The sequence below is a fragment of the Phalacrocorax aristotelis genome, chromosome 13 (assembly GCF_949628215.1).
Source record: "Phalacrocorax aristotelis chromosome 13, bGulAri2.1, whole genome shotgun sequence".
NCBI lineage: Eukaryota > Metazoa > Chordata > Aves > Suliformes > Phalacrocoracidae > Phalacrocorax > Phalacrocorax aristotelis.
In genome coordinates, this window is record NC_134288.1 from 859,537 (window position 1) to 886,803 (window position 27,267).

The 27,267-nt window shown below is 46.7% G+C and overlaps 1 protein-coding gene across 1 annotated transcript in view; it reads left to right on the plus strand.

Annotated features, from left to right (window-relative positions):
* Window positions 1–129: 129 nt before the first annotated feature.
* Window positions 130–27,267, plus strand: part of ERGIC3 (ERGIC and golgi 3) — a 30,392-nt gene continuing 3,254 nt past the window's right edge. Inside the window, exons 1-11 of the mRNA XM_075108847.1 lie at window positions 130–639; window positions 779–849; window positions 1,413–1,500; window positions 2,819–2,938; window positions 4,284–4,380; window positions 5,532–5,697; window positions 7,264–7,321; window positions 21,031–21,062; window positions 21,723–21,819; window positions 23,825–23,889; window positions 26,491–26,627. Coding sequence (XP_074964948.1) covers window positions 552–639; window positions 779–849; window positions 1,413–1,500; window positions 2,819–2,938; window positions 4,284–4,380; window positions 5,532–5,697; window positions 7,264–7,321; window positions 21,031–21,062; window positions 21,723–21,819; window positions 23,825–23,889; window positions 26,491–26,627 — 1,019 coding nt within the window. The 5' untranslated portion in view covers window positions 130–551. The remainder of the gene's footprint in view (window positions 640–778; window positions 850–1,412; window positions 1,501–2,818; window positions 2,939–4,283; window positions 4,381–5,531; window positions 5,698–7,263; window positions 7,322–21,030; window positions 21,063–21,722; window positions 21,820–23,824; window positions 23,890–26,490; window positions 26,628–27,267) is intronic.

Sequence of the window (27,267 nt, forward strand, 5' to 3'; positions counted from 1 at the left end):
ATTAGGAGCTGTTGTCTGATTACACCTCTGGACTTGGTAGCGGTTCCCTGTGACGAGGGAGGGAAATGGAGGCGTTATCGAAATGAAGGGGTGAAGAGTACAGGCCAGGGGTGGAAGGTGGGATAAGGGAGTGGGGTGTGTTCCTTCCTTCCGTGCTTCAGCACACAAAGTGCTGCTGTGCTGCCGAGACGATTTGCTTGCAGCTCTGCTGCTGCTACAGCTCAGTCTGAGGGGCCGCTTGGTGGTTCTCGGAAGGGCACAAGCAAGAAGCAGCCTCGAGACGGAGGCACCGGGTGGGACCGAGCGCCAGCTGCCGCTACCGGCAGCTTCGCCTTGGGATCGAGCCGTTTTCCCGCGCACCGATCTCGGCACCGCCCGCGTCTCTCGCGTGCCCTCCGGGGGCCCTTGCGCAGGGCGGGTCAGAAGGGCCCCAGGCGGCAGCGAGGACCCTCCCGCCACGCCAGCCCCCTCGGCCGGCTTCGGGCCGCGCTGCCGGGGGCGGTGCCGGCCCGGCCCCGGAAGGCGGGTTCTTTTCCGGGCCGCGCGGCGCCATGGACTCGCTGTGGCGGCTGAAGCGGTTCGATGCCTTCCCCAAGACCCTGGAAGACTTTCGGGTCAAGACGTGCGGGGGCGCGCTGGGTGAGGGCGGCCGGAGGCCAGCGGGCGGGCCCGGGCCTCGCCGTGGGGCGGCGGCCGGGCGGGGGGACCTGCCGGGCCGGCGGGAGGCGGTGGCGGCGGGGTGAGGCGGGGCTGATGGCGGTTCTTGTCTCCCCGGCAGTGACGGTTGTCAGCGGGCTCATCATGGTGGTGCTTTTCTTCTCGGAGCTGCAGTACTACCTCACCAAGGAGGTGAGTATTGGCGGCGGCGGGGGGCCCGGTGTTGCCTCCTGCCCGCGGTGCCCCGGCGGAGGGGCGGCCCTGCGACCCGTGCAGTCCTGCCGTGCCGCCGGGTCGCCGCCGCCGCCTCCGGGCTGCCCAGGCAGCGGCTTCACCCGACGCAGGTGTGTTTGGAGCTCCTCATTTCCCCCAGCTGGCCGCCGTGGCGATGGGAGCGGGCTGCCCTCCTCCCACCGCCGTTGGGCGCCAAGGCTGGCTTGTGGCCTCCTGTAACGTGTCTCGAGATCTGTTCTCCTCACTGCCTCCGCCATCGGCAGGCAGCACAAAGAAAAGGAAGCAAGCGCAGGAAGCCACGACCCACCCCAAATGCTAAGATTCCCGAATTACTCTCTTTTCTTCAAAGTATTGGAAACGGCAAGCGCTCAGCTACCATGGTGGGTGTGGGGGGCAGCAGCTCAGGTGTTCTGCAAATCCCACATCTTAAAACTCAGCTCCTGAGCCAGAGCAGTGGGGGGAAAGGCCTTTTGATTTGCTTCCAAGTGGAACAGGACCCTTTGTTTTTTCTTTATTCCTAGGTTCACCCGGAATTGTATGTTGACAAATCAAGGGGAGATAAACTGAAGATCAATCTGGATGTTATTTTTCCACATATGCCATGTGCTTGTGAGTCCGACTTCTGACTAGTGGGGATAATTTTTGTACTTGCAGAGGACCCGAGAGGCTCAGTGTGCCTGGTGGTTCCGAGTGTTGGGCTGCTGCTTGAGCCACAGACAGGGAGGAATCGGTGACACCATGTGGCTACGCAGTGGCTCCAGCCCGGCCAGCAGGGTGCTTAAACCAGTGCTTCCAGTCAGGCAGTATTATTTTTCTAGATGACAAATTAGGATAAGGTGTATAAGCCCACTTAAGTGTCTGTATGGTGTTATACTTTGTCAGAGGGCACAGTAGTAATGAAAAAGCTGACATAGAGTTCACTTGGGACTCAAGTTTTCATTGTATTGTTGTTGAAGAACTGTAGTCTCCTTTGCAAGTTACTTGACGAGGCACAACTCTTCTGTGACTTTTGTACTTAAATTCTGTGGTGCCAATGCCACGTGATAACCTTTCTCCAGAATTTGTCAAACTGGAATGAGCAGCAATAATCTGGTTAATTCAATTCAAAACTTGAAAAAGTTCTGAATTCTAAATTCAAAGCAAAGTTGCAGGATGAAGTGATGGAAGATTCTGCAGGTCTTACCGGGTGTTACTGCTGTGCGCGTTGTCTGACCGTCCATTAATCTTCCCTGCCTCTTGTTCTGTTGTAATTCCTCTGGGTACAGCATCGCGCTTTAAATGTAGTGAGTCTGACTTCCTTCTGACCACCCAGGATGTTACTGGTCTTTGCCTTCCTCGCATTTAAAAAGGCGTGGGAAGGCCAAAGAGGCTGGAAGCTTCTGTTTTGCGCAGAGAAGCCGTCAGTCTTATGAGAGAGCGTGCAGGCAGCAAGCGCGTCGCGGCGCTTCGATACCAGGCCAAGACTGCACACCTTCTCAGTCTTCTTTGTGAAAGGGGGTCACATGGAAATGTGCTGCTGTTGAAGGGGGGTGGGTGAGGGCGTGGAGGTAGAGGGAGCTTTCAACCAATTTTAAGCTTAACTCCCAAACTCCGGAAATAGTTAAGGGCTTTGAGGGGTTTGGTTCGGGGGGATTTACCTTAAGAGTATTTACCTCTCGGGGTAATGCTTTCTGTGGCAGCTGGAAACAGTCCTTGTACTCCAAACCAAACCCAGTATTTGGAAAGATCTTTTAGGGTGCTGCAGCGTGTGTCTTATTCCCCAAGTGTCTCTTGGCCCCCGCCATACACACTCTGGCCGTTTGGCACATTCCTACCCCTCAATGGCTGAAAGGTTCTGGAAGTTTCACAGGTTGAATGCTTCCTCAGCCTGCCACAGGCCACAAAAAACATGTGTTTATAGACCACTTTCCTTGCTCGCTGGTTTCAGATTTGAGCATTGATGCCATGGACGTAGCAGGAGAGCAGCAGCTGGATGTAGAGCACAACCTGTTTAAACAACGTTTGGATAAAGCTGGCAATCGGGTGACTCCAGAGGCCGAGAGACACGGTAAGATGCTATTCTGCCTTTCTTGGTTGGTTGCTCTCGCGGTCTTTCCATCACTGTACGCGTGTTTTGAGATTCACGGGAACAAGTGACAGCTGAAGAGCATTTAAACGCCACAAAGTCTTGAAGAGTTTATAGCATGCAAATCTACTAATCTGTTAGATCAGACAAACTCCTATTATACTTTCTACTTTTGCGAGGCAAATCATTGCCTAGTCAGTGTGAAATTACGACAAGGACTCATGGACGTATTTCAGGAGTAAAGCTGCTGAGTTAATGGTCTTTTACAACTAGAAATCAAGCAGCTGTTCTGGCAAAACTTGACTATGGTTGTGTCTTTAAATGACAGTGGGCTGACAAGTGGGGCAACCTGGTTAGAGGAAGGAGCCTCCCTCCAGGGAAGGCTCCAGTGACTTGACCCTTAAGCCTAAGCTTGCACCCTAACTGCATTTACTTTGTGTGTGTGTCTGTGTTAACGCATACCTGATAAACATGTTTTAGTTGATGTATTGGTTACAAGTTGTAGAAGTGGTCCTTGGGTACATAACCCTCTCCTCTACAGTTTTTACATGTTATGACTCATGGTTGCACTTCAATACTAACCAGAAGCAATTTGGTTGTACTTTGGTACAAACCAGAAGTGATTCTGGCAAGGTGTTGCAATCTACTAATAATACACACTGTCCTGACTCTTCCTTTTCAAAACGTGAGCTGCTTATTACCTTTCTGGGAGTTAGTGTAGTTGTATGTATCAGCATGAACTAAATTTGTTTATTTGTATCACTCAGATTTAACTCTTCTGTTCTTGAATTTGAAAGGCTTGAAGTCAAAGCCAAGAGATGAATGATCAGTAGGTAGGAGAGTTTCTCCCGTTGTTACGGGAGTGTGGTGATAGTGTTCTCACTGCTGTGTCAGTTAGCAACCTGTCTCTATTCAGAGGTTTTGCATTATAACTTTAATGTCTGGGCACAAAACCTGTTTAAAGTTTTGTGTAACAAGTCCTGTGTCAGTCACCATGTGCTGATTGGGTCTACTTCAGACAATGTTTTATCACGGCCTCTATGCGGGTAACATCTGATGAATGCTCCAGGAAGGCTTACAGGTTGCCGGCTCTTTCTGTGGAGGGTGTTCTTGATATGACAGATGCTACTGTGTTAATCGGTCTTACTTCACACCTCAGCAGGCTCTGTGCGTGCCGTTGCAGCTGGGCTATGGGTGCAGGCAGCACAGCTTCCAACACAAAATCATTGCATTCATGTGTAGAACGGTTGTGTGTCGCAACAAACTCAAGGGTACAAAGTAGCGTTTCTAGACGTGCCTCATCGCTTTGAATCCTCTTTTGTCTTAGAGCTGGGGAAAGAAGAAGAAGAAGAAATGTTTGATCCAAATTCTTTGGATGCCGATCGCTGTGAGAGCTGTTACGGGGCAGAGTCGGAGGACATCCGGTAACGGCTTTTCATATCTTCTTAGCCCTTGAGTCCGTATGTTACTTTGCATGCACTTTTTTTTTTTTCCAAATGTCTGTGAAGGTCTGTGCAATTAAATCCTCCTGGGCACGTGTTCAGAGAATGACGAGAACTGTTGTGGTTTTGGTATGCCTTTGGAAGCTACACTCACGATTGTTAATGTGCAGAGTTAGGTTGCCTAGTTTGTCTACGTACCTGTTTATGAGCAGTGCAAATTGCACTACCTTTGCAGCAGCACCAAGATTGTGTCTCAGCAGATGGTATCTTCTCTGGGATTATTTGGTGTCCATTGGGGAGCTGTGTAAATTATTTCAGTGTTTACGTGAGCTGCCTTGGAATGAAGCCTGTTTATGGCTTTGCCTTCTCAGTTCTGCCGCAGCCTTTGCATCCTTATGGGAGCAAAGACCAAACGTTTGATGCTCACACAAACAGCACGTGTCATTTGGTGTTTCTCATTCCTCTTACCTGCGGAGTCCTGTCAGGATGGATCTGTGATAGTCCATAGGTTCTGGATTCTCCTTGGCTATTATTATCTCTCTGGTAATTTGGTTTGTCCCATCTGTCAAGCTGTGTCCTTCCCCAGCTGTGTTTCCGTCTAGAGGGTTTCATGATTCCAGCCTTCAACTTTTTCTTTGGCCCAGCAAAACATGGAACCAAGAGAGAAAACTCTTCTTTCTGGTGACCAAGATATTACCCAGAGGTTGAAAAGTAATGAAGAAAGTTTGCCATTAACTCTCCCTCCCGTGTCCCAGTCTTGCCCTACAAACAGAGGAAGGGAGGAATAGAAACAGGCAGATGCTTTGTTCACACGGGGAAGTTCCAAACTGCTCAGAACTGTGGGACACCGATGTCACTTGTGTAGCAAATGTCTCTGCTGAGGAGTGACTTGGCTGTCTGAATGGATGGGCAAAGCCCTCTTCAGACTCAAGCGCTGCATTCAAACAGCTTGCCAAAGTCTCAAAAAGTACACCAGGAAGCTCGAGCTCCTTCAGGAGCATTAAGCCACCTTTTGAGGTGCAGTCCCTGATGTTTGCTTTGTTGAAGAAAAGACCAGCAAGAAATTCAAGTCCTGAGCTGGAGCGTCTCTTTCTAGCGATAAAGATGGTAAGATGGTGCTTGTGCTTTTGCAGGTGTTGTAATACTTGTGACGATGTCAGAGAAGCGTACAGGCGGCGAGGCTGGGCCTTCAAGAACCCGGATAGCATAGAGCAGTGCAAGAGGGAAGGGTTTAGCCAGAAAATGCAAGAGCAGAAGAACGAGGGCTGCCAAGTGTATGGTTTCCTAGAGGTCAACAAGGTGAGAGACGGGTTTTGCTGTGAACCTGCCGCATGATGGTGATGACTGTGACAAGGCAGAGTTGGGGCATTCCTCTCCTTTTCCAGCTTCAGGTGTTCACAGGACTGTAATATAGTAACCCCTGGGCTCAGCAACGTACTCATGCCTGTCAGGGAGTTCAGCAGGAGAGCTGGGAAAAGCAGTGGGAAGGGACTAATTCTCTGTTTCTTGCGTGGGCTGATAGGAAGCATGCCAGCTGGAGAAGCTTAGCTTCTCCTACCGTCTGGCTAGCGAGTCTTTTTGCCAAGGTTCCTGGAGAAGGAGAGGCAGCTGCTTTGAGGTCAGATTGTCCCACCTGCCCTTCTAGCCTTAAAACAGAGACCACCAGTGGATGCTGGAGATAACAGTAACCAACAACTTGCCAGCAGAGGTGCTAGAGAGAGCTAAATGTTATCTCCATTAGAAAAACAGCGGAAGCACGACTACTGGAACACTTGGACATGCAGGTTACATATGCAAGTGTCTTCTAGGAGTCAGGCCCAGGCTAATTTTTTTTTTTTAAATTAAAACGCTGGGGTTTTTTGGTGGGGTTTGTTTTTTTTGTTGTTGTTGGGGTTTTTGTTTGTGGGTTTGTTTTCCCCCCCACCCCCCATCTTTGTGTACTCTTCGTGGAGACCACGTTCTTTATTTCTAGAAAGTAAACCTTTTACTCACAAAGCCAGACATTGTGATTTGAGAATCACCATGGGTACCGAACCATTACAGGACCCTCTATTGCAAGTGTGATGAGCAGGAAAGATTCAAAGGGGGATGCTGGAAGTAGCAAGGGGTGGGTGTCACCGGGGAAATTTCTGGGGGACTTTGTTATGCACTTGCACTTTTGCACATCTCAATTCTCATCAGGACTGCTGTTAACATAAGCAATAGGTTTGCACAGACATTGAATATGTAGTGTAGCACGTGAGTTTGGGTCATTTTGGTCTTCCAGGGGAGAGTGTGTATGGTTGCTGGTAAGAGTCAGGGAGGATTGGCATCATAAGGGATCCATATCCCTTTCAGACTGCAGGATGAAATTTTAACAATCTTTGTCTTCTGGGTTTTTTGTGGGGTTTTGTTTTGTTTTTAGGTTTAGTGCTGTATTTTTGCTTGCAGCTTATTTTCATGGGTGTATTTATAGGATCACTGTTCTTTGTTAAGGGTTTTTTTTTTACCTTGCTTACTCCCCCTCTCAGTTACTTTCTCCACTCCTTTTCTGTGATACAGTTTTGTTTCCTGCAGCAGCAGTCAGTTCCCTCCCAATAGAGTTAATTCCTCCTTCTTCCCTTTTTTATGTGCACTGAAATAGTCTGCATAGAACAGTTGTTATCAACATCAGTAGGTAATTATGGCTTTCCACGTGACTGCCTGTGAGGAAAAGGGGAAATTTGTATCTCTTTTAGGACAAAATCTGCTGATATTGTCACGTGTGAAAATGAGTTGCTTGGTGTGTATTTTGTTTAAACAAAAATTTAAAAATCCAAGCACCAGTACAACTCCTTTGTTGATATAGATTAAGACCTTTTAATGAAAGATTACTGTCTCCTGCAGGTAGCTGGAAATTTCCACTTTGCACCAGGAAAAAGTTTCCAACAGTCTCATGTACATGGTAACGTATATTCTTTTCCTGCTTATTGTGACCTTTAGTTTCCAGTGTATCTGACCATTTTCTTTAATATCTTTGCATTGCTATCCCTAATAATAGCAGCACTGCTTTAGTGGGGAGGATGTTGTTGAAGTTTTGTTACAGAGGTTTAGAACCACCATGAACAAATAGAAGAGTGGTTTCTGGAGGTGCAGCCCACATGGCTGTGATAGAACTTGGAGGAGAATGTTACTGGGCAGTCTCTGTCTCACTTGTTCCACAAAACTTTGCTGCTCTGCTGTAAAATAACATCACGTAGGGTGTTTAGTCCAGGACCTGAATATCAGTATCTCTGGAAGGGTTATTTTGGAGAGTATCTCAGGATAATTTTAAAGCAATTCAGGACTTCTAGAGTGAAATTTAAGTTGTAAAGGACTTCCTCCATTGTATAAATACATGGTGGCCAGAATTATGATAGTTTATAGAATCATGGTTTGAGTTGGAAGGGACCTATAAAGGTCATCTAGTCCAACCCCTCCTGCAGTGAGCAGGGATATCCTCAACCAGATCAGGTTGCTCAGAGCCCTGTCCAACCTGACCTTGAATGTTTCCAGGGATGGGCATCTACTACCTCTCTGGGCAACCTGCGCCTGTGTTCCACCACCCTCATCGTAAAAAATTTCTTCCTTATATGTGGTCTGAATTAACCCTATGTTAGTTTAAAACCGTTACCCCTTGTCCTATCACTACAGACCCATTAAGTCTGTCCCCATCTTTCTTTGTAAGTCCCCTTTAAGTATTGAAAGGCTGCAATTAAGTGTCCCTGGAGCCTTCTCTTCTTTAGACTAAACAACCCCAACAATCAGCCTGTCCTCATAGGAGAGGTATTCCATCCCTCTGTTTTCATGGCCCTCCTCTGCTCCAACAGTTCCATGTCTTCCTTGAGTTGAGGACTCCAGAGCTGGACTCGGCACTGCAGGTGGGGTCTCACCAGAGCAGAGCAGAGGGACAGAATCACCTCCCTCGACCTGCTGGCCGTGCTGCTTTTGATGCAGCCCAGGATACGGTTGGCTTTCTGGGCTGCAAGCACACATTGCTGACTCATATCCAGCTTTTCATCCACCAGTACTCCCAAGTCCTCCTCAGGGCTGCTCTCAATCCCCTTCATCCCCCAGCTGGTATTGATACCAGGGGTTGCCCCAACCCAGGTGCAGGACCTTGCACTTGGCCTTGTTGAACCTCACGAGGTTCACATGGGCCCACTTCTCAAGCTTGTCCAGATCCCTCTGGATGGCATCCTGTCCCTCAGGCATGTCAGCGACACCGCTCAGCTTGGTGCCATCTGCAAACTTGCTGAGGGTGCACTTGATCCTGCTGTCTATGTCATTCCTGAACATATTAAAGAGTACTGGTCCCAGTACGGGCCCCTGAGGGATACCACTCGTCACTGATCTCCATCTGGACATTGAGCCGTTGACCACTACTCTCTGGATGAGACCATCAAGCCAATTCCTTATCCATCAAACAGTCTACCCATTAAATCTATATCTCTCTAATTTAGAGATAAGGATGCTGTGGGAGACCATGTCAAAGGCCTTAGAGAAGTCCAGAGAGGTGACATCAGTAGCTCTTCCCTTGTCCACTGATATAGTCACTCCATAGTAGAAGGCCACTAGGTTGGTCAGGCAAGACTTGCCCTTGGTGAAGCCATGCTGACTGGCTGGAATCACCTCCCTGTCTTCCACGTGCCTTAGTGTAGCTCCTAGGAGGATCTGTTCCATGATCCTCCCAGGCACAGCAGCAAGGCGACTACATCAGCCAACTCCCTCAGGACTCTGGGATGCATCTTGTCAGGTTCCATAGACTTATGTGTGTTCAGGTTCCCCCGGTGGTCTTGAACCTGATCTTCTCTTACAGTGGGAGGGACTTTGCTCCCCCAGTCCCTGCCTCATATCTTTAAGAGGAATCACAGAATGATAGGGTTTGGAAGGGACCTCTGCAGATCATCTTGTCCAACCCCACCTGCTTGAGCAGGTACACTATGAGCAGGGGGCACAGGACCGCATGCAGGCAGGTTTTGAATGTCTCCAGGGAAGGGACTCCACAGCCTCTCTGGGCAGCCTGTGCCACTGCTCTGGCACCCGCACAAGGAAGGGGTTTTGTCTCATATTGAGGTGGAACTTCCTGTGTTCCAACTTGTGCCCATTGACCCTTGTCCTGTCATTGGGCACTACTGAAAAGAGTCCAGTTCCATCCTCTTGACACCTGCCCTTCAGATCTAAGTATTGATGAGATCACCCCTCAGTCTTCTCTTCTCCAGGCTGAACAAACCCATGTCTCTCAGCCTTTCCTCATAAGGGAGATGCTCCAGTCCCCTGATCATCTTCATAGCTCTTCGGTATGTCCCTTTGTCGACGCAGCCAGTCACACCCTCACAGAAGGCTATCAGGTTGATCAAGCATGATCTTCCTTTGGTGAATCGATATTGACTATTTCTGATAACCTTCTTGTCCTCTGCATGCCTGGAGGTGGCCTCCAGGATGAACTGCTCAATCACCTTTCCAGGGGCAGAGGTGAGGCTGACTGGCATGTAGTTTCCCAGGTCCTCCTTCTTGCCCTTTTTGAAGATTGGAGTGACATTTGCTTTCCTCCAGTCCATGGGTACCTCTCCTGTCCTCCACGACCTTTCAGAGATGATGGATGGCTTGGCAAGAACATCCACCAGCTCCCTCGAGTGCATCCCATCGGGGCCTATGGATTTGCGAGGATCCAGTTTGCATAGGTGATCTCTGAACCAATCCCCGTCAACCAAGGGGAAGTCCTCCTTTCTCCAGATTTTCCTGGACACTCACAACTCTATGGGGCAGGATGGGATCCACCTGAGAGTACTGAGGGAGCTGGTGGAGGAGCTTGCTAAGCTACTCTCCATCATTTATCAGCAGTCCTGGTTAACAGGAGAGGTCCCAGATGACTGGAGGCTTGCTGATGTGATGTCCATCTGCAAGAAGTGCCGGAAGAAGGACCCAGGAACTACAGGCCAGTCAGCCTGACCTCTGTACAGGGGAAGGTTGTGGAGCAGTTCATCTTGAGTGAGCTCACCAGGCATGTGCAGGACAACCAGGGGATCGGGCCCAGCCAGCATTGCTTCATGAAAGGCAGGTCCTACCTGACCAACCTGATCTCCTTCTATGACAGGTGACCCACCTAGTGGATGAGGGAGAGGCTGTGGACTTCATCTACCTGGACTTTAGTAAAGCCTTTGATACTGTCTCCCATAGCATCCTCCTAGAGAAGCTGGCGGCTCATGGCTTGGATGGGTGTACTCTTCACTGGGTAAAAAACTGGCTGGGTGGCCGAGCCCAGAGAGTTGTGGTCATTGGAGCAAAATCCAGTTGGCAACTAGTCATGAGCGGGGTTCCCCAGGGCTCAGTGTTGGGGCCAGTCTTGTTTAATATCTTTACCAGTGATCTGGATGAGGGGATTGAGTGCATCCTCAGTAAGTTTGCAGACGACACCAAGTTGGGTGGGAGTGTTGATCAGCTTGAGCATAGGGAGGCTCTGCAGAGGGACCAGGACAGGCTGGATCAATGGGCCGAGGCCAATTGTATGAGGTTTAACAAGCCCAAGTGCCAGGTCCCGCCCTTGGGACACACCAACCCCAGGCAACGCTCCAGGCCTGGGACAGAGGGGTTGGAAAGTGCCCGTCGGAGAAGGCCCTGGGGTTGCTGGCTGACAGCCGGCTGGGCATGAGCCAGCAGTGCCCAGGTGGCCAAGGAGGCCACCAGCCCCCGGGCTTGTGTCAGCACTGGTGTGGCCAGCAGGAGCAGGGCAGGGATGGGGCCCCTGTGCTCAGCACTGGTGAGGCCACACCTCAAATATTGCGTTCAGTTTTGGACCCCTCAGTATGAGAACATCAAGGTGCTGGAGCGTGTCCAGAGAAGGGCAACGAAGCTGGTGAAGGGTCTGGAGAGCAAGTCTTATGAGGAGAGGTTGAGGGAGCTGGGGGGGTTTAGTCTGGAAAGAGGATGCTGAGGGGAGACCTTATCGCTCTCTGCAACTGCCTGAAAGTAGTTGTAGTGAGGTGGGTGTTGGTCCCTTCCCCCAGGTCACTAGGGATAGAATGAGAGGAAATGGCTTCGAGCTGCATTAGGGGAGGTTTAGATTGGATATTAGGAAAAATTTCTTTACTGAAAGAGTGGTCAGGAATTGGAATAGGCTGCCCAGAGAGGTGGTTGAGTCACCATCCCTGGAGGTATTTAAAAGACGTATAGATGTGGCATTTCAGGCCATGGTTTAGGAGACATTGTAGTGCTGGGTTTACAGTTGGACTTTTCCAACTTTAATGATTCTATGATTTTATAAGTTAACAAGAAGCATCTCTGTATTGCATCTGTTCTCTGTAAGAGGCATGAATGCAAGCTGGCTGTCCTGAGAGCAAGTACTTTGTGTATGCAGCAGAGGGGCTGAGGTCAGGAGAGCTCTCTAATTGCATGTGCCCCAGAAGTCTTGCACAAGTGAACTGAAAATTGAAGTTGGAAAATACAGGTGAAAACCAGAAAGGGCTATATAGTTACTGCAAACCTTTTGGAGGCAGAGTTAGGGATATTAGCGTTTTGAGGACAGCGAAAAGGAGTAACAGGAGGGATGATGGTCAGACAAACTTTCTGCTTTCTGGGAATTCTGTCACATTAAATAGTGAGGAAAAAAGGCCCCTAATACTTTTCTGCATGTGCAACTGTTTTTAGCCCTTGGCATCTTGAGTCTGTTACAGTCTGTTGAGAGTCCTTCAGTGGCTCTCTCTCCCATCTCACCATGAACCCATGTAAACCTTTTGCTTTTACAACACCCTTTTGCAAGGTGTTCAGTAGGTCTGCTCTGCTGTAAGAAAAAACACCTCCTCTCGCTTGCTCCAACCAGCTGTATCTGATGGCCTTTGTTCCTCTGTTGGAAAAGAGTGAACAGTCACTGCCTGCTCTTTCCCTGCCTCTCAGGATATCGTAGACTTTTCCTATACCAGCCTATGGGCCATGTCTTTCCCCCACTGAAGAGCCCTAGCTTACTCAGGTAGTTCTTTGTGGAAGCCATTCAACCTCTGAATTTCCTTCCTTTCCTTTCTCTGAACCTCCTTCAGTTCAGTTCAGCTCTGTCTGGAGGTGCCAGGCTGCACCCAGGAGTCATAGGCTACCTGTTTCATGTATTCCTGTTAGTCAATATACATGTCTGCATTAAAACACGTAGACAAAACATATTGTCAATAAATAACTCAATCTCCAAATGTGGTTGTAACTAATAAAATATGATAATACCAGACTGCACCCAGGATTAAGGTCCAGGCTAAGCGTGATGCAGGCAGTGGCATAATGATTTTCTTCCTTTTGTTCTCTCTTGCTTTCCTAGTTAATTGTAACATGTGATTTCCCTTTTTTCCCAACCTTTTTGTGGCCAATGTTTTCATGGCACCAACCAGCAACCAAGGAGTTCTCCCTGACCCTGAAAGCAAAGAGGTTTTTTCCCCTTTAATTACAGGTAAAGAACTTGACTAGTGTTTGTTAGTCAGAGGACAGAGCTGTGTGAGACATTTCCAGAGCTCCCCTGAAAATACTTCATTTGGATCATAATTCCACACAGGAACTTATGAGCGTGTGATTTTTCATCCAGTTAAAGTCTGCGTTAATGCTCAGTCCTATTAATACTCTTAACAGAATGTCACAGAGGATGAAGTTGAGTGTCTCAGAGAACTCTGAATATTCCAAATTATTATCAAAAACCACATTAACAATCCAATCAAAATGACAATTTTATTAGACCTATTTGATACAAAACTGTGATGACTGATAGTATTTTTGCTACTGCCTTCTATTCCCTACCTGTTTAAATCAGCAAATAAGGGGATGAAGAATGTCGCTACTATGGAAAGTTCATTCCATAGCATGTTGGACAAAAAGTACGTTGGGAGTAGCTATACCACAGTTGTACAGCTGGTGGTTAGACTTGAGTCATCTTCATGTGTCTGAAGGAACCAGAAGCACTGGTAATGCTGAAAAACTAAAACTGTGTTTAAAAAAACAAAAAAGCTTGTCCACTTGTAAGAGAAAAGTTATTTTGTCCTTTTTATTTTGTTTCTGCCTGCGCGAACGTTAAATCCAGGTGAGATGATTTTGCTTCCCTTATTTTTTGTGTGGATGTTTTTCTATGCTTGTATGTAACCTTTGTTCTCATGTTCTTTTGGTATTGAGTCCATATTTACACATTGTTCTGCAATTCTACAGTCATTATACAGCTTTGCATTCCTCTTGGCTTCTCATAATCCTCAGGCCATGAAGAAAACAATTTGGAAATTGAGGGGGTTGGTTTCATTCTGTCTTTAGATACTGGAAGAGAAAGATCTGGCTCTGCTGCATTAATGCGATTTTTATCCATCCATGATCACATTTCCAGTGTAGCTAACTGGAAGACTCATGAATTGATCAAGTTTGACCCCTGTTGTATCTATAAAAGACAACTTCTACTGTGCTTTCCCTCTTGACTGGTTCACGAGTAAGGAGATGCTGTGTTCTCCTCAGCTGACCAGTGGAGGCTGAGTACTTTATTACTAGAGGTATTTCTGCAGCATAGACTTTGTTTATATTTAATCTGTTTTCATCATTACTAGATGTTTTAGTGTGTGTTGCTATTCATTCCTCATCTTGCAGGGCATTGAAATTTTGCTCTCTAGGAGAACTCACATGGCTGACATTATGCCTTTGTGCCATAAAAAATAATGGTTAATTACCTGTTAGCTAGCGTGTAATTATCCTGCTTGTACTTCTTGGGTAGGTGCTCTTGTCTGTAGTTCGCATGCTGTGTTCCCAGAGAATCTGAGCTGAAACTTAGGGAGTGTGCCTTTGAAGCAAGCAGCGATGCTGATTTTCATCCCAAGTTATTGGAAGCATTGAAAACTGGTCGCTTTAAGCCTGCACCGTGATGCTCCGTCTTCACTGTCAGAGAAGATCCCCACTCCTGAACGTCATACCGGCTGCAAGTGGTCTTGTCTTGTTCCTCAGCTCATCTGTGGTCCAGTTGCACTGAGAAATCCCAGGTTGTTAGGAGGACGGTTGAAAGGAGGACTTTGTGAGGAGGACTGAAGCACTTCCAAGCAGACTTTTTTGGCACTGAACCTAGCAGTCCTGGCTCTCCTGCATCACGAGAAAAATAGTCAGCCATTATTGCTATTTACAGTCTTCTGTTCCAAGCAGCACAGCCTCAAGCCCTGCTTATTCATTTGGTACTAGCTGAGATTGGGCTTGCTTCACTGTTGTCTGTTCCACAGGCTTTGAATTCTAAACTGAGATTTTATGTCCAGTTTATGCAGGGCTCTACAGGTTTTGGTGAAGTTCTTTCACTCGTGCTTCTCTAAGGACAACCTCCAGCACCAGCTGTGCCTCATTGTGATTCTGGATATCATAAATGTTTGCTGTGCAGCAGTTCACACCTTCCTGTCTCAGAGAAAAGAGGAATGATTGAATGATCTAGCTTTTTAACCTCCTGAGGTTTGTGGTTCAGGTGCTGCTGCCATTTCTGTCCATGCCTGTACAGTAGCAGCCATCTCCTGCTTCAGCTGTGGGGCTGGCAGCGAGTTTCCAGCAGGTGGGAGAGTCCTGAATGATAGCTTCCTCGGGAGAGAGATGATTGTCATATCACTTCCTTCTTCCTTGCCATATTTCTTCTCATCAAGGGGAAGCTGAGGCCTCTCATTCATCCTTTAGATTATCTTTGGACCCTTCTGTTGCTGAGGTGCCATCATCACTATTTTTTTTTTTCAGGATTCCTTAAAATGTATCATTGGATTCCTTCAGTTCCCTAGGAAAGAAGCTGATGCTGATGTCAATGTTCAGGGCCTTCTCTGTCCTAACGACATGCTCTCAATGACCGTAACTATTTTTGTGGGTGAAGCAGCTTTGTATGCGGTCCGGATTTTGTGATTTTCTCAACTGGAGGAGCAAAGTTATCTCCAACGGCACTATTTTTGTGATTACCATTTGTTCTCCTCCTCATTTGTGGTGGTGATTGTGGAAGGAGAAATCCCAAGTAAGCTGCTCTCCGAGATGATGATGGTTTTGGAAAAGCAGCTGCCTGCTCAGAGCCACAGAGCTTTTCCTAGAGGTGTGCGAAGCTTTGTTAGCTCTCTGAGAGCCCAGATGCACTGGTCAGTTGTACATCTTCGTTAAATGTTGTGCCTGTGTACTTAAGGGAGGGTTTACTCCCTTCTCTACTAGAGATTTGTTTGACAGCCAGAACCTATTTACACTAGTAAAGTCCTTTCAGAGTTTGGTTGTCTTGGTGCTCAAAGATGCAAGGTCTCCCCCATTTCTGTGCAGATGGACAAATTGTTTTCAGGTTATATCAGGTCCGTTGTGGAGACCACAAATGTGACATTTCCATTTGTCACCGGGCTATAATCCGTCAAGAGCTCAAGTCGTACTCGTTGTGGGGAATAGCTAGCATTTGTCAAGCAGCCATCTGGAGGCTCTCTGTACTTTCCATACCTTCTCCATACCAAAAAACATGCTGTTGTAGAAGCACCACCAGGGATGAAGCATTTGGCAAAGTGGATCGAAATTGCTGTGTGTGAAGGATTCAGAGGCCCATCTCTGAGGAGGTAGAATTCTTACGACAGTTACTTGGTTAGTCGTGCACAGTGCTGAATATATGTGAGCGGTCTATGGAAACAAACAAAAAAGGAGGTTACTTAACCTCCTTTGAGATACACCGTCCAAACATACATTTCTGCTGCCCACCACCCTTCCAGGTATTCACCCTTCTCGGGATCTTGCAACAGAATGAACAAAAACAGCCTCGTGGTTTGCTGCCTTCTCTGTGCATCAGGTGTGATGAAAGCAGCACAGGACTGATTGAGAACAAAAACTTGTTACCCAGCTTTGAATGTTAGTACGTTGTGAATGTACACCTAGAGTGCACTTCTCAATAGCTTTGGTTGCTCCTAGAATGACCTTTCTGTTACCTTAAGACTGAAAAAGAATCTAAATATAATGAGCATTGTTATGTGGTGTGCTGCTTTAGAGCTCACTTAACATGTATGGGAATCCCACTGTGTTTTTTCTTTTTAGTTATTAATTCCTGCATTTTTGTTTCTCTGTTACTCTTTAAATGATTGCTTGTCCATGTATCAGTCCTTTGGCGAGCTGGGAGCCATTTTGTAAGGCCTACAAAGCACACCAGCAAAGCTGTTACTCTTTCCCCTTTTAGTATGAGTTTTAAATGCTGTTCTGTCTGAATCTCTGCATCTTTTCATTGTAAGGGTCCGAATGTTTCTCTTTTCTCTGCTACTCTGTTCATTTTTGTAGTGCATGCTGTTGAGAGTAAGTGTTGCTGTATCATTTCCCCACCCCGCCCCCGCCAACTGTTACCACAGAGCTAATGTGATTTCTATTATTTGCTGTGCCCATAAATTTCCTTTGGGAGCAGCTGTTGATCTAGGCTGGGATTTGAGAAGATTTCCTGAAAATTAAAAGGAGAGCCATCCCAGGTCATTCTTCCGTGGTGAGCAAGGTCACCGGATGGAAAAGGTTGAGAATCTTTGTCTTAAAAGATTTTAATGTATCAGTGTTGGAGATAATGTGTTGGCAGAGTATGAGTTCCTCCGTGCAGATAATGGAATCAAGGGGGTCATGGTGACACGTTGGAGAGACTTCTGCCTTTTGAAGTCAGACAGGATAATTATCGCATTTAATCCTGTGCCTTGGCCTTCCTCACCCCATCCCTACACAACCAGGCAGCGTCCCTATACTCTTTCCAGGATACCTGTCCCTGCTTCTGCTTGCCTATGCATTTCCTTCTTGCCCTTTAGTTTGACCAGCAGGTCTCTACTCATCCATGCTGGTCTTGCCTTCCTTTCCTGGTTTCTCACACCTGGGGATCGACAGCTCTTGCGCTCTAGGGAGAGTGTCCTTAAAGATCTGCCAGCTCTGTTCTGCACCCTTGTCCCTGAGGGCAGTTTCCCAGTGGCCTCTGTTGTTGGAAGGGTGCTTTCCTAAAATTCAGGGTCCTGACTTTACTGTTTGCCTGACCCATACCCCTCAGGACCGCGAACTCCACTAGTGCACGATCACTGCAGCCCAGACCGCCTCCAGTTGACGTCACCAATTAGGTCGTTTGCTTTGGTGACCAACAGGTCCATTATCGCATGCCCTCTGGTAGGGCTATTACCTGGCTTCAGAAGTTACCCTCAGTGCACTCCAAGAGTCTCCTGGACTGCCTACAGCTCACCATGCTACTTTTCCAGGAGATGTTGAGGTCGTTGAAGTCCCCCAGCAAGGATGAGAGACTGCTGTGAGCACAATGCCTCCTGTAGCTGGAGTAAGAAGGCTTTGTTAATAGGCTCCCCTGGATGGGGTGTCCTGTGGTAGACACCAACCACAAGGTTCCGTTTGTTGCCTCGGTCTCTTAATTCTTACCCTAATCATGGTGATTACAGGTTGAGATGTGATGTTTCAACTCAGTAACATTTGGTAGAGGGCTCAGGTGCTCGGCTTTGCTCGCTCCTGCCCCTAGCTGCAATGTTTTCTGTGTTGCTGCCTGCCTCAACCCCCTCTTGATGATGTATCCTTATGCCACTCATCTTCTTTCTGCCGCTGTGCTCCTGTAAGATATTTTCCTCCAGAAAATGCACCCCCAGTTTGAAAATTGGCACCCTACTTCACCTTGGAGCAACGTGTTTGGTTAGCTGTGTTGTGGGTTTCTTGCAGCCTGAAGGTGTTTATTGACAGAGTCCTGAGTAGCCATAAGCGCTGTTAACCCTGTTTTACAGGTAAAGGAGTGAATTTCACAGTCTAAGGAGGCTTTGTGGTTGTTCAGGTCAGAAATGCAAGAGGGGGCGAATTAATTCTTCAGATAGACAGCAGTTCTCAAAGCTGTGTTACTAAAACAGTGAAGAAAACTAGGTTATATAAAACCAGACAGACTTCTTGACAAACTGAAGATGTTTTACAGGTGTCTCTATTTTACCTAGCTAGCCAATTAGCTGCAGTTACAGAAAGGAAGGAATGTGTTTCTGTTTCTTCAGGAATAACAGTCTCTGGTCCCAGCTGAAGGTCTCTTAAGGTCTTCTGACTGTTTCCTTGTTCTGTTTCTTCTCTAAGCAGGCTAAATAGTCTGTTGTTTTATGTTAAGCAAACTATGGCTAGCTAAACGTTTCTCTGCGACCTGGGGTATAGACACATGTGCTTAGCATAATCCTCAGTGATGAGAGATAAATAAACCTGTGGTCTGGTGGAAGACTCTTTTAGAAACTGAACGTATAAATCATGCTTTTTGGCAGAGCTGTAAATCACTTATGGGAGGGGAGTTTTATGAAAACTACAGAGGCGTTTTATCTGTGGAAGGCAGAGCAGAGCGCTGCGGGGAAATTTTGCTTTGGATAGCCGTAACTGTTAAAATGGGGTCACATGCGATGTAAATCTAGGGTAACAGGTTAGTTAATGATGGGTCTTTCTCAAGTGCTGCCCTTGAATTTCTCTGGTAGGGGGCTGGTACAGTAAGACTTGTCAGTCTTCCTAGTACTCAGCTCCCACTCTGCATGCTAATGAATGTGACTACCCAAGTGTTAAAGCTGATGAACACCACCTTAATCCTGCCTAGAGTTCTAGCAGCACAGCTACCAGGAGGAGCACCCCTGTCCCTCCCTGTGCATCGCTGCACTGTGCCAGCACAAGTGTTTGTGCAGCTGGGTGATTAATCTTACTTTGGACCTGCTCTGGCTGGAAAAATAGCCTCATGTAAAGCAATACTTACATTTCAGCCTGTTACGTTCTCTGATGTGACTCATGACCAAAAGGAGGGTGGGACGGGAATGAGCCATCAACAGAAAGATGGGGGGACAAAGACTTTTATTCCTGTGGCAGTAGGTCCAATTTAAATGCAGATCCACCAGAGCCAGGATCTCTGTAGAACTTTGGCCTTAACTGAAGGTTAGCCTGCTGGTGTCTGTACAAAAGGTGGGAGGACTTGACCCTTCACTGACAGCTAAGCCACCTAACTCTTGATGTAAGTGCAAATAATACTGCAGCATGAAAGAGGGTGTTGCTGGTAACCATTAAGAAAAACAGCATAGCGTAATCCCAAAGCCACTTCTCCCTTTGCTTTCCCTGCCCACCATTTCACATCTATTTCCAAATTTTTAGTAGGAGTTTCTTTTTGAAAGCCAAATGAGTTCTTTGATCCCGTTGCCAGCACATGCACACAGAGCACTGTGCTAGTGGCAGTGATGGGTCTGCACACTTGCCAGAGAGCGCCACAGGAACCTCTGAAACCATTGCAGCTCTGAGCTCTTTGTAATGCAGAACCATTGCCTTAATTCCAGGGACTGCAGCCTTAGTTTCTGAGCATTGAACATATTAACTGTGAAATGCAAGGCCCTCTCCCTAGATCAGGGAGTTAGGAGGGGTATAGTTCAGGCTTAGCGTTTCCTTTTCTAACTGTACATTCTCTGTTTTGCATCTTTGGGTTTAGTAAGGGTTTTATTTAATGCAAGTGAAGCTTCTGGTGCTTTACTGAAAGATGTTAATGGCAAAAAAAAGAAGAGTCCACAGCACACTCTTGTTAAGTAAATGTTTTCAAGGAGAGGCTAGTTCCAATTATTTCTTTAGCATTGCAGCCTGTCTTCTGCTAGGCCGTATATCAGAAACCTTCAGATGAGCAGGGTTCCTCATCTTTGTTAATAATGCAGCAGCACTTGATGATCTGGATTCATCAGCTCCTAAAATAGTAGCCCACAATTTCTGAAGTGTATTTTTCTTTGCTGAGCTGAAAGGTGAGGTCTGGCATCCTGAGCATGTGAATTTACCTGTTAAAGTGTGCCGCAGCTTCTGGCTACGTTAAGATGATTGTGTGACTTTGGATCAACCTGGTAGGAGCCATACTGAAATCAAGTAGTAAGTTATGTTTTCATCCTGAGACTGATGCTTCTGGCATTGCATCAAGTCATTTAAGTAGCCCCACCAAAAGATATCCATTGCCTCCCATTGCCCGTATCTTTGCCAGATCCCTTCTTGGGGTGTGTGGTGCTGCAGGCGTTGTCGTGTTGCTGTATGCAGGAAGGGCAGAGAGAGTGCAAGCCAAATTCACCAAATGGTAGCACAGGTGACAGTCACCAGTGGTTTGCAAATACCCTGCTCAGGCCGTCCCCACAAAGATTTTTCCTTTCCCTGTGCGTTCTCCAGGCAGCAGTAACAAGGCTGATAGGCAGAGCGCTGAGAGTTGCGAAGATGATGATGGTTTCTTTAGGGCACTTGCATGTGATGTTAAGGCATGTGCTCTGCTCAGTTGTTGGTTTAGATCTGTTGTGCCTCTCTGTTTTACAGCAGTTGGAGGAGTTATGTGTATCAGGTGGTGACTGAGATAACAGTGAAGTTCCTTGTTTGCCCCTGGGATCTTGTTTTTGCCCTTGATTAAGATCGTGTTCAGGTGAGGACTGAAATACCTAATCTGAATTAACCCCAAATTTAAAGTTACTTTCCTTCACTCCAGCAGTGGCTAGTCTATGGCAGGAGGGGAATTGCAGCAGTTTTATCTATCACATGTCCTACTGCAAGCAAGAGAGAAACCCAGGCGATTTTCTTGCCATTTTAAATCGTGATGGAAATGAGAGGAGCTCCCTTTAGAAGCTGGAATAAGGTAAATAGATATGCTGCTTGTCACAGTCTGAATTACATTGTTAAACTATTTTTCTGTTACAGTTCACGATCTGCAGAGCTTTGGACTTGATAACGTAAGTGTCCCCAAGATAGTGTTCTAGTTCTCTTGGTCTATTTTCCTTCTGGATTTCCCTGCCTTTGCCACACTGAGATCCTAGTGTACTGATCTCAGCCAGACCTGGCTTTATGAGCCTGAGCAAAACCTGGGACCGGCTTTCACACAGGGTCTAAAGTGTGTTCTGGGATGTCTGCATGTTGCTTGGCAAGCCTCTTCCCCTCTCCCTAGGCTGCCTTGTCCTTAATCTGTGCTTCCCAGTTTATGAAGGTCGACATTTTCACAGCTGCTTCTGGATCTGTTGGAGTTTACCTTGTGCTGGGAGGAAAGCAGATGCTACTTGTGCCTATGCCACCAAGGCAGCTGACAGCATGGTGCTGCTACAGCAGGGAGAGGGGTGGGTGGGAGAGCCTGCTCTGTAGATGGGAGGGAGGGGCACTGGGATCTGGGGATTTCCAGCAGGAAAAGGAGAAATTCCACATCTTGGAATCTCCCATGAATAAAAAAAGGAAGAGTAAGTGCATTGGAATTTACTGTTAGGACGTGCAGAGTAAGGGAGGACCTATCTCTGCTCCAGAGCCGCACTCAGAAAAATATACAAATAATGAACTGTAGGCCCCTTATCTTGCCCCTCAGGGATGCTGTGCAGTTGTTTGAGTTACAAGCATTTCCATTTCAGATCAATATGACGCACTATATCAAACACCTCTCATTTGGAAGGGATTATCCAGGCATTGTGAACCCTCTGGATGGGATGGACGTCACTGCACAGCAAGGTAAAAGCCAGCTGAGAGAAATCTCTTTTTAAGTGTCTGTGTTTAAGTGTCTGTGTTAGAAGAGGACAGGAGCGAGGTCCCCAGTCTTTAATGAGAACCCTGACACCATTGTGTAAAATGTGGACTCCTCCCCCTTGTGCTCTTTCTGGAACAGCTGCCTCCATTCATCTGGAACAAATCTGCCAAGGTGTTCTGATTCTGCGACCTTTCAGAAAGATCTCTCTTTTCAGTGTTCATGGATGCAAAACAGCAGGTACAGCACGAATTTATTAAGCACCTACATCTGGTGTAGTCCAAGGAGAGCCCTGCCTAGCTACTGTGTGTGGTAGGAGATAACAAGAAGATGCAGGATAGAGAAAAAAGGCCTAACTAATAGGCCTTGAGAGCGCCATGGTGTCTGCCTGACCTTGATCTACCCAACAGTAACAGCTGAACAGCTGCAGTGAAATTGAAAACTTCACTGATTTCACTTGATCTTTTCTAGATAGCTCTGGTTTGCTGGCCGGAGAAGGAAAGGCAGTTCTCTCCCCCTGCTACTACTGCTCAAACCATAATCTTGGTTTATTCACACAAGCCTGCTTGTGTGCATTTTCCTTGAAGGATCCTGACCATGCCACTTTACCTGCCACGGCAGAGATCAGTTATCTCTTTGCAGACACTGAAGTCTGCAAAGTTTGCCTTTGCAGGTACTTGGGGTGCTGTTACGTGATAAAGCTTGGAGGAAGAAGTCGTTTGCTTTGAGGTGGTGGTAGGACTGTTAATCCTACTCGGATCCATTCTTTCAAATTTTCTACCATTGATTTTAATTCTTGTACCCAGATCAAAGGATGGTGCTTAAACTAAGATCCAGGAAAATTAAAAGGTGTCATAATGGTCGATACTATTGTGATGCTGTAGTTTTTCTGTGGAGCAACAAGCTCTCTGAGAGGGGGCCTGTAGCTGCCTGGTAAAACTCTCTGTAGGCTGAAGGTTTCCAGCAGAGGGCCTCGGAGAACCAGTGGGTCAATTCTTGATGAATGAGGACCAAAGGCATGCTCTGGAAAAGAAGCGGGAGAAGTAGACTGCATGTCAAATTTATGTTTATTGCAGACCAGCTACAGATAGTATATAAGAGAATTACTGCTTCTGTAGAACTGGATGAATAATCTCCTCCTCTAGGGAATTTCATAGAAAATAGGTTTTCCAAGTGACTCCTGACTTCCATTATCCTTAAGAGAACTGAAGGGTTGCTGCTGGTCTGAGGCAGCAGCAGGAGTTCTATTTTTAACTTCACTGATCCAGATCTTCCTTTTCATCTCCTGATAGGAGAAAAGCCGTGCTTCTTTCTACAGGAATCAACTGTAGCGTTAACTGAAGTTGATATAGGCTACTCATTTAGACTCAAGTATGTTTTCTTAGGGCTATGCTGCTAAATATCAAGGTTTTCATGCACTAGAATAAGAATTTTCATGGAGTTGTACTGGTATGTAGGGGAATAGACAGGGATCGGCGACTGGAAGATCACGGGATGTGATGGAAAGATAGACTCCTCCCCATAGGAGTGGCAGGAACAGGAAGCGCAAGAGCTATATAAGCGTGTGACGCAGCCAAATAAACGGACATTTTGTATCCATCATATTGATGTCTGTGCATCACTGTCCCCAGGGTGGGTAGAGCCCTGTGTCCCGGAGATATGCGGCCCAAGATAAGTTTTCCCATAGAAGCGTACAGCAACACTGGTAAAACTACAGCAAGATAACTGGTTTGTAGAAAGTTTTTCGTTTAGTCAAGGACATAATGCTGGTAGTTTTGCTTTTGGTTAGAACAGGAACGAGATTTGCTTTGGCACAAGGAAAACTCTTGTCAGATATTAACTTCAGTGTCCTTGAAAACCTCCACTACCTGTCGCACAGAAAGATGTCCCCTGACAAGTTGAACAAAACCAGTTTGTGTCTACCTAACCTGTCAGTTAAACTTCCCAGCTCTTTGCTGGTTATTAATTGTGTCTCTCTGTCTTTGCTTATAGCTTCCATGATGTTTCAGTATTTTGTCAAAGTGGTCCCCACGGTGTATATGAAAGTAGATGGTGAAGTAAGTACCTTTCTTCCCTATTGCTTTGGCAAGTGAAAGCCTTCAGACTTTCTCCTTGTATTCTGATGCTGGCCCTACCTGACCTCTGGTGGAAGCAACACAATCTGTTCGACTTTCTTGATGTGACCACCCCAGCAAGAGTCACAATTTCTATGGTGTAATGTTACCTGTAATGTTGCACAGCAGTGATGAGGCAGATTTCAGCCTCCTCCATCCCACCTAGATGACAGTGACCATGCATTTTCATCATGTTCCCTCATGAATCATTCCTAGTGCACGCTCAGGGGAAGTCAAAGCAGCAACGAGATCCTAAAAATGTTCTTTGGAGAATAACCCAAGGTCAGTTTGTCTGCAATTCAAAAACTCCTTTAGCCTCCAAAAGAGCGTGGCTAGGTTTGCAGCCCAGCTTTCAGAATATGTCCTTCTTTTGGGACAGGTAGGATAAAAAAATTACCAAGGATGTACCAGGATGAAACGAAGATGCTGAGAACAGAGACAAGCTATGGTCTTTTCTGATGCCAGCCTGAGGGAGCAGAAAGAACTGTGATTTCATTCATTCATTTGGAAGCATTAATTTTGGTTGCTGTCATTCCGCAGGGGATCTCAAGAGCAATGGAGAATGTCTTTTTCAAAAACAGAAAAAACCAAGCCTGTTGGTTATCATTATTTGGGCCCTGTAGTCTTAGGGCAGCAGAATGATGTAAGCTGTTATGTTTCTTTTGCAAACAAAACACCGGTAGAGGCAGCAGCTCTCCTGTTTGGCAGGCTTCACCACCAGTGCTACCCAGCGTTCTTGTGTAATCCTGCGAGGAAAAGACAAGTGCCACATGCCCCAGTACCTCTGTGAATTTCACATACAAGACGACTTGGCTCCCTAGCTGTCTCCCAGGTTTTGGTTCTGTATCTTGTTCACTGTGTGGGTGGTCCATGCCCAGCTTCAGTTTACCACCAAACCAGTTTCCTCCCAGGTGAAATCCAAGTGTAGTTCTGGCGCTTGTTCCATGCAAGGACTGATCTACATGTGGATGAAGCTACACCAGAATTTGACCCCCTTGTCCTACGCAGTTTTATAATGCTGTGCAAACCCCACAACCCTGGAAGCCCTGGCCACATCAGGCTCTTCAGCCAAAATCATGCCACTTTCAGCCACATACCACATATCCTTGCAATCAGAACAACGTACTACTGCACAGCCACCCAATCTTCATGTTGCTTTAGGCACCTAAATCTGAAATGCAGATCACCGGCAGATTATTAGTTATGTCAGAGGCTGCGTAGGAACCACAACTCTGAGGAGCCACGTGGCTACAGTAGATACAATGCAGACATTCAAGCGAAGCTATCTTAGAGCAGTTTGGGCAGAGCAATCTAACGATCCGTTGGAAAGGTAGTCATAGTTTGTGTTTCTTCATCTGCTCTAAAGATTGAAACTGTTTTCAAGAGTTGGTTCTCATGTGATAACTCATTATGTGGACCGTTCACTCTTTGATGCCCTGCCTAGAAGGGACCCATCTGTTTTTTTTCCTGGAAGTTAGGTGGAAGTTACTTGCTGTGAGGTGATATTGGGAGAACCTTCAGACCATGTTCAAAGCTCATTCTGCTTGGATTCAAGATGCCTTTGCAGTTTCTGTGGATGAATGAAATTCCTGAAGTACAAAGAATAGTTAATCAGAGCCCTATTCTTATGGCCACTTCCCAGTGCCATAAGCTACCATGGCTTCTGTTCCTTTTGATGAAATCTCACATTCGACTGTGGAGCTGTTTTTCAGTTTTCAAAGGGCTTCTCCTGTCAAAAGGATCGCTCTTCATTAGTCACCAGGAGAGGAATCCCTGCAGACCATGATGCTTACACTTATGGTAACTATGGATTCAAGTGTGCTGCCAGATGTATACCCAGGACTGTGTTATACATTCAGGACTTGGAACCCCCAAATGTGGAATTTGGTAAAGAAACTGGATAATATCTCTCTCAGCTTGGATCGTAATTGGGTCAGGTAGCTTATTAGGGATGATAGATCACAATTTCATTTTACAGAAACCCCATTTATTTGCTTTAGGAATAGGACTGGTATGAACAACGTGTAGAAGAAGGGCAGGATGCAGGAGGGTGCTGCAGGATGATCTTCATTTCTGTAAAGATGGGCAATCCGTGTCCTTCTGCAGCCCTGGCACGCTGCTGCCTTTATGTATTATTTCCTTTTTTCCTCAGTCCTGAATATATATGGCTTTCTCACATCATTGCTGTCTCCTGAAGCATGCCTTAGGTGGACTGTGTTTTGGTAGGGGATGATGTGGACTTGGGGTTGAGGTCGAGAGGCACAGCTTATGCCTTTACTTGCCAGCAGAGACCAAAACAGTCCAGCCTCGTGACTACTGCATTGCTCATTCTTTGGGCTAGCTGGGGCTTTAAATGAGAGCCTGTAGTAAAAATAGATCTGATCCTGATGGTGCTCTTTATGACCCTTTGTAACCATTGTCAAGCCCCCCCACGAGTGAGAGAGCAGGGCTACATTGGTGATATGGTTTGCTGAACTCATGTTTTAGTAGGCTCTCCTACTGCTCGTTAACAAAACAACATTTACTGTGTTTGTTTCCTTCTAGGTGGTAAGGACTAACCAGTTTTCAGTTACACGGCATGAGAAGATAGCCAACGGGCTCCTAGGAGACCAGGGTCTGCCTGGTGTATTTGTGCTATATGAACTTTCACCCATGATGGTGAAGCTGACAGAGAAGCACAGGTAAGAGACGTCTCAGTTGATTTCATTCACTCTCCATTGATGATGTCATTTTGCATCGTTTAAAACTCCATCCTTGCTTAGACATGACAGTGCGAATGCCTGAAAGCCATCCAAGCCCCTTCCCAGTCAGTGAAGAGGAAGCGAAGTAGGCACTCCCATGGGCTGTTCCTCTCTGTGTGAACATCTGAAAGGGACTGGGGATTTTCTGATATGATCTGAAGCATTTTATCCAGTGTCAAGATGGAGAAGGAAACTGCTACAGCGAGCAGAAGTCTGATATAAAGGTTCTCAATTCAGACTAATTTCCTCAAAGTTCTTTTTTAATGGAAAGACTAGATTTATATAGCATACCCACCTTACCAGCACCTACAGCAGCACCCACACTGATCTAGCCTGGTTATTTACTCTGCATTTGCTATAGCTTTTCTGCATGTTGTAGTCAGTGTGGAACCTCTTTGTTCTTTCCAGTTCCTCTGCTAATCACGGACATGTAGTTGCAGGGGAATGGAAGGGGCAGTAGTTGTCTGATCTTTTAGGATCATAATGAGGGATGGCCAGTACCTTAAAATGTATTAACAGGTGCTTAGGACTTAGTTTTGTGTTACGGAAGCCTGCTGTGCATTCGGTCTGGGTGGGAATG